At 49.0% G+C, this 10516-nt stretch overlaps 1 protein-coding gene across 5 annotated transcripts; it reads left to right on the plus strand.

The window, feature by feature from the left end:
- Positions 1–708: 708 nt before the first annotated feature.
- On the plus strand, positions 709–8768 carry LOC119323656. 5 transcript variants are annotated; one of them, XM_037597357.1, is made up of 15 exons: positions 709–830; positions 903–1079; positions 3375–3572; positions 5084–5337; positions 5488–5542; positions 5885–6012; positions 6096–6246; positions 6338–6605; positions 6690–6771; positions 6870–6936; positions 7054–7111; positions 7195–7276; positions 7482–7748; positions 7851–8024; positions 8159–8768. In XM_037597357.1, the coding sequence occupies exons 3-15, from the start codon at positions 3428–3430 to the stop codon at positions 8507–8509; spliced, it is 2082 nt and encodes a 693-aa protein (XP_037453254.1). In that variant the 5' UTR covers positions 709–830; positions 903–1079; positions 3375–3427; the 3' UTR covers positions 8510–8768. The 5 variants fall into 5 exon arrangements, with proteins under 5 accessions (XP_037453254.1, XP_037453256.1, XP_037453253.1 ...); XM_037597359.1 differs by lacking the exon at positions 3375–3572 and having other exon boundaries at positions 710–830; XM_037597356.1 differs by lacking the exons at positions 709–830; positions 903–1079 and having other exon boundaries at positions 3301–3572.
- The last annotated feature ends 1748 nt before the right edge of the window (positions 8769–10516 follow it).

The following is a 10516-nucleotide window of genomic DNA, read 5'->3' on the forward strand; positions in this document are numbered from 1 at the left end:
ATCATCTTTTTTTTTCTTTCGATCTACCTGGCCCATCATGAGCCATAGCCCACAGTCCGGATTTTATGAACACGGTTGGATTATCGGGCTGTCCATGGACAGTTGATGATGTCCATTTGGTGATCCGCTTTGGAGTTTCCTTTGACTCACCTAAGAAGGGGATTCTGCTAAAAAAACGTAAGAAGGGAATTCGACCTGACGATGTATCGACTCGTATGACAGGAATTTTGCTTCCCAGCAGTTTGCCATGTTTGTTTCACGTAGCTTTGCTTCGGTCCAGTAAAAAAATGAACTTGTTACTACAATGTCCTGAGTCTGAGTTTCTGACTGATCGACCGACTGACTGACGTCGCCGACGAATGGCGGGTCGGGCGCAGAAGAAAGGAAAGGAAGACCACCATCATAATCTGTGCTGCTGGCCCGTACGCAGTAAAACTAAACTCTGCCAGTCTCGGCCGGCAGCACTTGAATTGCCGATATCGTCATATCTTTTCTCGCAGCCGCGGCAGCAAGCAATAGAAAGTCTTCACCAAAAACACCCACAAGAGGCTGCATCCTGTAGCCAGCCAGTAGGGGCGTTTAAGTGGGGGATAGACCGGACAGGGGATGCACGGAGATATCGCGGCGGGCCAATCACCGCCGTCCGTCCATCCGTCCGTCCCTGCGCACACGCAGTACATGTGAGGAGAGAGAGCGCTACGAGCCTACGAGAGAGGATTTATAGTGAGGGGGAGAGGACAAGCGCAGTCCAGTCCAGGCGGGGGGCGCTCGCGGCGGCAGCTTTCCGTTCACGCCCACGCCACGGCGAAAAGCGGGCCGACGTCGTCCTGGTCAGTCCCCTGCCCCCGGCCGCCCCCTCCCTCCCGTAATCCCATTTACCACAACTCTTCTTCCTCCTCCAGACAAGCAACTACCTTCCCATAGATCTTCCTCCTCTGCTCGCCGTTCTTCCTCCTCTCCGGCACGTCCTGCGTCGCTCTGGCTGCTTCCGCCGCCGCCGCCGCCGCCGCTGCCGGGAGGATTCTGCGCGGCGCGAGGAGGGGCGGCGCCGGCGCCGGCGCCGATCGACGCGATGCGAGGTGGGTACGCGTACGAGCACAAGCGTTGATTACTTTCTTGATTTGGCGGAGGGAGTTGGCTCCTGTTTCCTGCGATGCGTTCCGTTTCTTTCCTCCACTTAATCCGTGCCTTTTCCGTCGATTCTCGCCGTTATTACCTCCGTCCGTGTTTTCCAGCTTGACAGCGTTAATTCAGGATAAACCCCGCGTTCGTCCGGTGCGATGATGGATCGAGCATCGACCCGGCCACGGCCCAAGCAGCTGTCCCCATCGACGACGTCTCATCACCGCATTTCTCCCACTACTTGCTTCCAAAACAGAGCAGGGATTTTCCAATCCTTCATTAATGGCGATTACATTAGTACTGGGAGTATTACTCGGAAGAGTTAAGTGAGCAGAGGGAGATTTCCGCATTAATTCGGATCTGGAGGGATAAAGGGAAGGGATCGATGGATGGATCGATCGCCGCGCAATGCAAAGACACCACACTATATTCCTCTCTCTTTCTTTCTGGGATTCCTGGGGCTAAAGAAAAGATCCATCCAATCCAATGCTACATGGCCGGGTTTCGTTTTCAGGCAAGAAAGTGAGTGAGAATTCCTCCTCCTTTTCTCCGCCTTTTCTCCTCCTCCTCCCTCGTCAAAACCTTTCCAGGCATCCGATCCCTCCCTCCCTCCCCCGTTCATCCTCACAGGAGCAAGCAGCTCGCTCGCTCGCTCGCTCACTACTTTTCTCTTCTTCTATCTATCCGCCCAATCTTTCCCTGATGTTGCTTCCATTGTACCGCTGCTGACCTCTGGGATGCCTGTCTCCTTGTCCCAGTCCAGGCAGGCTAGCACCAGTGCAGCACCACTACTACGGCGACTAGTAAGTAGTAAAACCGCTGCTAGGCCCGGCCCATGCCCACTTTACTATCCATCTCGCTCCCATAAAGAAAAAGAAACAAAGTTGTTGTTCACTCACTTTGCTCCCCCTCCTTATTAAAGCGGGAAATTGGATGATTTGCCCCATTTTACTTGGGCATTAGATGATTTGCCCCACTTTACATAGGATTAGATCATTTGCCCCACTTTTCATTTTTCTTTTGATGATTTGCCCTTTTCAATTACTGTAATCATTTTTGAATATTTATTGCGTTTTTCTCCATGCGAAAAGACATAGTTGCCCCTGTGACTGATTTACAGTTTGATACCGTACAAATCTTTTTTCTTTACAAGCCATGTCCAACTGAAGCAACTAATTAACAGGGAACAAATCATATCTACTTTCTTTACATGGCTGTACCCAACGAAACCAGGTACTCACAAATCATAGATTGATTCTGTTGCTTGCGTCGTCATGTTCATGGCTAGTGGAGAGGCAGATCCACCGCACATATATAGATCTCTCACCTGTGACTGAAGGAGATTCAGCAAGAGATGAAGCATATATATTTTCAGTGTGATACAATTAAACTCTGAAGCATCTGGGGGAGATAACTGAACGAAGTGTTTTATACAATGTACCCAGCTCCATGACTGAAGCAGTACGAGCTGCTAGGGTAATTAGTACTATCAACACTGTCGCCCAGCCATGGCTATTACTGGCAACGCAACGAGCTCACACACAAAAAATTATAAATCTATGAATCACTGAAAGAACTTAGTTTTTACCAGCAACGAGCGCACCATCTGCAGCTCCGAGTTGCAGCGGGAGCTCCGGGACCCGCTGATCCGCCGAGCTGCAGCGGGAGGCGCCGCGGTGGGCGGCAGAGCTGCAACCGGAGCCGCCTCCCCGGGCCGAGGAGCTGCAGCGGGAGCCGCCGCACCGGACCGACGATCTGCAGCGGGAGCCGCCGCGCCGGGCCGACGATCTGCAGCGGGAGCTGCCGCGCCGGGCCGCTGCTGCCAACATGGGGGCCAAGGTGCCCTGGTCGGCCTCCTCCAGTAGCTTTCTCTGAGTATTGGGGAATGAAGAAGAGAGGAAAGGCGTTGAACTGGAGAATGGTGAGCTCGTCGATGGAATTAGGACCAGTCCAAAAGCAGAGGAGATTACAGAAGAATTGTAAATCAGCCACAGGGGCAACTTTGTCTTTTCACATGATGAAAAAAGGGATAGAAATTCGAAAATGAATACAGTAATTGAAAAGGGCAAATCATCAAAAGAAAAATGAAAAGTGGGGCAAATGATCTAATCCTATGTAAAGTGGGGCAAATCATCTAATGTCCAAGTAAAATGGGGCAAATCATCCAATCTCCCTTATTAAAGCCCCCCATCCTCTGCCCTCTCCTCTCTTCCATGCTAATGGACGCATTGGCCGTGTGTACCCCCGTGTAGGTGTGAGGAGAGAGAAAGGGGATTCGTAGAAGCTTTTGGGGTGAGCTTTCTGGATGGTGGATATGGAGGACGAGGGCCGGAGGGAGAAGAAGAGGCTGGCGGCGGTGGTTGGGGTCACGAGGCGGCACGTGATAAGGAGCGGCTCCCCGTCCTCCTCCTCCTCGCCGACTTCATTGCCTCCCGCTGCCGCTGCCGCTGGTACGTGGTTGTGTCCTCTGCTCTGCTCTCATCTCACTGCCACCAATGGCCTACTACTACTTACTCTATCAATTCAGATCAGATGATGGTCACAGTGAACAAACTCTGCTGCTTTCTCTCTCATCCTCCCCAAAATGCCCCTTATCTTCTCGTCCTATAAGCAGCAATCTCCCTCTCTCTCTTGTTTTTTTTTCTTGCTCTCTCTCTCTCTCTCTCTCTCTCTGGAGGAGGTGGATGGTGTGCTGGTGGGGCGCTGCTACCGCTACAGCAGAATGGGCTTCTGTGATTGGTTTTAAGGTTCTTTTCTTGGGAAATTAGGAAGCCTCTTTTCTTGTGTTACAGAGAGACCATCCGGCCTCGTGGCCGGAATCATTGCCTAGAACTAGATCAGAGCACCGTGTACTTTGGGGGTGCTGGCCGGAGAGTGGAGACCACCACCAGGCCACTAGCTCCCAGCACCAAGCACCAAGCACCAAACGGCAAGCAAAATTCTCATCACCTCTGTTTCCAAATGGATTTCCCGATCAAACTTACGTTCCATTCTGGTTCCCCAATGGAACCAGAATTTTCTCTGCCTTTTTGCGCTTAGCGATCCATATCCTGTGCCGCCTTTTCCGATTAGGTGGAGCTGATCTCCTCTTCCGTGAAGAAATTTCCATGAGACATCCATGTCGTGATGCTTTGCTTGTGGCTTTGTGGCCTTGGGTGGTAACGCTTGGCACCTACTGCATGCCGACGTGTAGGGAGATGTGTGCACACGTACTGCGCTAGCCCTCGGCTTTCCCGTCGTCCTTTTCTGCAACAGAAATTGGCCGCCGTGGGATGTGTATCAACGGATGACCGTGATACGGCGTAAATGGGAGGGGAGATGTAACATGTGCGGAGATTAATTGTTGTTTTTCGGCGAGTACTTTCTAGAGATCCTTAAGAGTTTTGTTTTTCTGCTATATCTGTTAAATTTAACATGCAGTTCTCCTGCATGGTTCCAAAAAAAGGTTTATTTTTTTTGTGTGCTTTCTTCTCCAAAATATTATTCTGTTTCACCTTTTTCCTCCTATCTACCTTTGCTGATGTTGTTATCCTGGCTTTTCGGGGCCCTTTTGGTTGATTCAGTTAGGGAAACTTTCCTCCACCCTTGATTTGATTTTTCTTATTAACAAAAACAGGACTTCATTTGGACTTCATGCCAAAGGAAGTTCCAGATTTTTACACAAAAACTATCGCAAAGTCTTTTGTTTCTCCTGTTTTCCCCCCCAGGATTTTGTCCATTCGATACACAGTATACAGTTTATAGGACAGTTTCTGTTATTTCCATGTGACTGATGCATCTGATTTCTTTTATTTTCTCTGTCTAGAAATCAAATTATTTTTTAAGGGGAATAATGGATTTAAAAACCTTAAGCAAGTACTAGAAGTACGGCGGTGCACAACACTATATCATGATGCTTGACAACGGCTGTTCCATCGGCTTACCTTTCTAATCTCAGTTCCCCTCTGAACACTATTTCCAGACAGCAACATAAACGAGAGCGAGGGCGGGGATCACATCGCCGAACTCAAGCGTAAGAAGGGGAAAAAACCCAAGCCCTTGAAGTGGAGATCAACCAACAGCGACATGAACAATCATCGCGACGGCGAGGCCGAAGAAGGTTCCGACGGAGGCCGCGACGACGATGATACGGTCCTCTCCTCACTGACCAGATCCACCACTCCTAGCAGCAGCAGCAGCCTGATCATCAGGAAGAGGCCGAGGACCCTCGGAAAGGTGATGCCTTGTTCTGCCTTCCCTGAAATGAACTGAAGTGAAGCCCATTCAATCATTTTATTCCCAAACAACAGAAAAAGGTCCACTCATTTTGCCTCCTGTATTTGTTTATGCACGGCTTGATTTGTTTTCCGTTTTGCAAATTCAAAGGTGGCTGAGGGCTGTGATGCCGTGGACCCGCCGGTTCCTAGGAAATTGAGATCAGGTACCACTAATCGCTGCATTTGGTGTCTCTTAAAGCTGGGAACAGGGACAGCTTTGTCCCTTTCTCTTTCCATCTTTACCTACTGATTTGCATATACTAGCATAGGACCATCTCTGGCTGATGCTTCTCAGATTTGATGATGGCTAACCAACAAGAATGCTAGTGGTTTTACAAAGTAATATAGTGATAATTTTTAATAGCATATCTAACTTGGCTGGTCCCTGAATGTACTATTGATGTGAGTGTTTCTACTTTTGGGACATCCACGGTTTAGATGATTTCTTAAGCAACAACTGGCAAAGCACCAAGTTTACATTTCAATTCTGGGTCTCCTACTTTCAGCCATAATCAAGCGCGTCGGTCAGGCTGTTCCTTCATCGCCGCGGCATGCCAAGAAGAGGCGTCATCTTTCAGCTATCAGTGCTCAGATTTTTCAGATGGATCGTGAAATAAGAACCGATGAGACCATGGTATGCATCTTCTGTCTGAAAACTGCTCTTCATTTTGTCGTAATCCAAGACTACTTTGCAAGTGAACTATGGGTTTCTTGCAGCCATCGAATTCTTTCACAAAGGAGGAGGAAGTACTTGCTGATACTTTGCTAGCACTATCCCAAATACCCCCACCATCTGAGCCAACAGCCGACACGGCGGCGGAAAAAGATATCTCAAACATAAATGTTGCCTCAACTTCTTGTTCAGAAGGTTGTTGATCTTCACTATTTCCTGCAATTGTCTGTTTCATACTAATAACTGAGGCTGTACAGTTTGACTAACATGCTGCATTGTAATTCAGGTGTGATTACTCCTACAGAAGCTACCAAGGAGGATGACAAAATAACTTTGTTGCCAACTGATGCTAACAAAGTGGTTACGCAGTCTGCCTGCGCAGATCAACAAGTGGAACCAACTGCTACTGCTAGTGTTCCACAACTAAATCCTGCTCGAGGTGCTCCTCGCATCAGCATAAATCCTGATTTTCCCAAAGATGGGAAGATACAGGACCTTTCTTTGGGACTTTTCGCGAATTCGCCAAGTCCACCTAAAGAGTTCTTGAATAAAAGGTGGGGAATTGCTTCCTGGATGTCCTCGGTTGTCTTACCTTGTCGTAATGTTGATGGTGTTCTCATGTTTACTTCTGTTTACAGCGCTTGGAAGAAGCCGAAGGCACAATTTGATGGTAGTCTAAGTCTAACTAACCAGACGAAGAAGGAGACTCCTCACTGGCTGGTATTGCTTCTTCTCTTTTTGCTCTCTGAAAGTACTGTTGTAATTTCCATTTTGTCCGAAAGCTTCATGAACTCCCCACAATATTTTTTTTTATACAGCTGAATCGCAATAAATCTGGTTTTGTGGCACATGATAGAACAAAAGATGAGAATAGCAGTGCCAAAGGTAAGTCCTAGTTTCAGAATGCCATGACAACTATTTTATGACACGCGATTCTACTAAAAATGCTGGCGATGCTGCTATTACTTCTTAGCTAATCTGTTGTTACATCATCCCTATCAGAAGTTACGCCTGCCATCCAGGCTCCGCTACCTTGTACCTCAACTGGGTCTTCGAAAAAGTAAGTTGCTGCCTGAAACTTGACACTGTTTCCTACACTCTTTTCAGTTGTTAAGAAGAGCATTACTGTCTTTTATTTTCCAGGCCCTCTTCAAGTACATTGGGTGCATGCACAATATCTGGCAAAGAAATTACTACAGCCTGGGCAACTGCAAATAATGACAAGGTCAAGTATTTTATCAACTCTAATTTTAGTGAAACAAATTGGCCCTGCTACTCAATTATCTATGGGACACTAAAATCATAGCCAAGTTGGTTGCTCAAGTTATATAGATATTCTTACTCCTGAAAGGATTTTCCTGTACATAACTAAATGTTGAGCTTGAACCCTTTGACCGTTGAGCTGACAAGTAAATCCTTTTTATTCGCAGCTTTCCCTTCCTGAAAATGGTGGCCCTGCAAAGACATGGAAGAGAAGTGTTACCCATGCCTATGTGAGTCATCTCATCCAAAACCATTTGGACAAAGATAAGGCATCACAAAATCAAGTAATCACCCAGGAGAGATCACACAGCCGCATTTCGAGCTCTCCAAGCGGCTCCACCTTGAATAATAAGAATGGTATGCATTTTGACGGGAGGATCCCAGTTCAACCTTCTATCGGAGTTTGCGACATGGCTCCTGGCCGGCAAGCAATGGTGAGCATAACCGCCTTTCGATTAGCACTGCTGCTACTCTACTAGTCCAGTTTCTTCTGTGATTATGTCTTCAGTCTTGACATGGCATGCTGCTTCTTTCAGGTCAGCAACGATTTCATGAACTTGCCCACCTCGGCGGCATTCTCAGGGCCACAGTATGTTCAGTATATACATCCCCAGATGATCACCACTCACCGCGGTCCGGCGCCGTACCAGTCGTATTCGCATCTCCCTTGTAGCAGAGGGAATGTGGCACCCGTGATGTCGATCCAGCAGGTTCTCCCTTTGCACATTGTTTCTGAACTTGTTAAATAAAAGTGTGGACAAATGCAGTTATCCATCTCCTGATCCCAGTGACTGTTATAATAGAAACAGAGTCTCACCAGATATTGTTTACCAATGTCGCCCAGCAGCAGATGCAGCAGTACATGTGCGGCCCGGGGTACGCGCCGCACCCCGGCGTGCCGGCGAGCCAGGGCGCCATGAAGCTCCAGCAGTTCGCGCCGACTCCGCAGCAGCAGCAGCAGCAGATGTGGCAGTACCATTTCTCCCAGTACCAGCCGAGGCAGGCAGCGGAAGGCGCGGCCGCGGCGTGGCAGAACGGCCGGCTCCGGGACATGCCGTCGTCCGGCTCCCTGCGGCCGATGCAGGCGCTCCATGCTCCCCCGGCGATGGCGCCGCCGCAGATGGAGCTCCTCTGCGGGCCGTACCAGGGCGGCGGCGGCGGGGCCAGACGGCCGCCGCAGCTCAGGCTGATCTAGTAGTGGTGAGTGAGAGAGTGATGTGTAGATCTTAAAAGAAAGAAAGGAGATCGTCGGTTCCTGGCGCTGCGTTTACTTTGACCTGACAACAGAGGATGGTTCTGAGAAAATTATAGCAGTCGTGTGATGTGACTTGTGAGTGGCTGAGGCCGGGAGGGGGAGGGGGCCAAATTTTAACTGTGATTAGCATAATTTTCTGTTCGTCGACCAGTTTTAAAGTTTTAATAATGTGGAAATGGGATACTGTAGTTTTCCTCTGTGTTTCCATGTGGAATTTAAGGCCGATATACTTGTTTCCAATAGAATTTAGGGGATTTGCAAACACAACTATGTTTTCTTTTTGCCTAAAATCATCGCAACGCATGTTTTCTCAAAAAACCACCGAATCGCTAACAGTTTGCAAAAGCCCACCAATTTTTGTAAGTTTTTATTGTTGGAATGAATCGCTAACAGTTTGCAAAAGCCCACGTGGTATGTGGTAATGATCGTTGACCACATGCCCTTTATCTATCTGGCCCAACCAAACAGTTGCTCGGTCACTCTGTTTCCCCCGCGCAACCCTCTTCCTCCTCAGTCCTCTCAGCCATCGCCAGCACAGTCACCCTAGCGGGCTCGCCACCGACTGCTGCAACCATGGCACCGTAGAATGGCAGCGAGATGAGCTCAGAGTCCCTCACGTCGCTCTTAGAAGAACATGGCTACCAGCCCTACGTGAGTCTTGTCTGGACTAGGGTTAGGGTTCCTAGAAGTGTGCCTTTTTCGATTTAAGATTTGATTTGACTCCAATCTTTGGTTTTTGTTGCTTGTTCGTGCTATTTTAGTGTCCAGCCACAATGGATGACTTAGATTGGTGTGGTGTGGGTACGGGATACATGGTTTGCATCTATAAGGGCATCTCCAACAGCCGCGCTATAAACGCGCCGCGCGGAAAAAGTAATAGTTTTAGCGCGCTACCGTTCCTGGCGCTCCAGCGCACCCGCAAAAACAGCGCGCGTGACATATGTAATTCAGCGTGCGGGCGGAAACGCCATCTCGCGCCTCTTATTTGTTGCGCCCGCTCCCGCGCGCTGGATTCTCAAGCGCTCGCGCGCAACTCCGTCTACCCATCCAGCCGCGCCGCCCGCGCCACCCCATTTTTCCGGCGACCGTTCCGGCGCTTCCCCGATCTCTTCCCGCGCTGCCGCGGCTTCCTCCCTCTCTTTCTAGTCAACGCCGCCCGTCGCACGCGGCAGTCTCCGACGAACAGCGCCTGGCCGCTCACCGCCACTTTTGCACCCGCAAGGTGTTTGACAAAAGGCCCGCAAGGTATGTATTGCTTCCAACTTCCACATTTTTGCATGAAATTTGGTACATGTTGTTTATAGCCTAGTTTTAAACATTTTAGATGAGTTCTCATATGAATCTTCCGAAGAAGAATTTGATATGGAAGAGGAGGAGGATCTTGCAATGATCCTAACCATGCACATCAATAAAAAAACCGAAGCACGATGGTTCGGTTATGGGTCGGCAGAAAATTTGAAGGGATAGGATTGATGCCCACAATAGATTGATGAGGCACTATTTTATGGAGAATCCCACATACCCCGGGTCGTACTTTCATCGCCGGTTTAGGATGAGCACCGAGTTGTTCAGGCGCATTGCAGAGAAACTAGCGAGCCATGACCGGGTTTTTCAGCAGAGGAGGAATGCTGCCGGATAGCTCGGGCATAACACCTTTCAGAAGGTGACAACCGCTTTGCGTATGTTGGCATACGGTATCCCCGCTGATCTAGTTGATGATCACTTGGCCATGGGTGAGAGCCAAGCCATCATGTGTGTCAAGCGCTTCGCAGTCGGAATTGTGCAAGTGTTTGGCCCGGAGTACTTGAGAACTCCCAATGCTGAAGATGTCGCAAGGCTATTAGAGATGAACAAAGCTCGCGGGTTCCCAGGCATGCTTGGCTCAATAGATTGTATATGCATTGGAGTTGGAAGAATTGTCCAAAGGCATGGCATGGACAATTCCAC

This window comes from Triticum dicoccoides, chromosome 6B (assembly GCF_002162155.2).
Source record: "Triticum dicoccoides isolate Atlit2015 ecotype Zavitan chromosome 6B, WEW_v2.0, whole genome shotgun sequence".
NCBI classification, from domain to species: domain Eukaryota; kingdom Viridiplantae; phylum Streptophyta; class Magnoliopsida; order Poales; family Poaceae; genus Triticum; species Triticum dicoccoides.

What these genes read in the sequence shown, in the direction of transcription:
- LOC119323656 (XM_037597357.1), top strand. Translation starts at nt 3,428, where the DNA reads ATGGTGGATATGGAGGACGAGGGCCGGAGGGAGAAGAAGAGGCTGGCG. An exon ending in CTCCTGGCCGGCAAGCAATG is followed by an intron (nt 7,749 to 7,850) that starts GTGAGCATAACC and finishes TGCTTCTTTCAG; the next exon opens with GTCAGCAACGATTTCATGAA. An exon ending in CCGTGATGTCGATCCAGCAG is followed by an intron (nt 8,025 to 8,158) that starts GTTCTCCCTTTG and finishes AATGTCGCCCAG; the next exon opens with CAGCAGATGCAGCAGTACAT.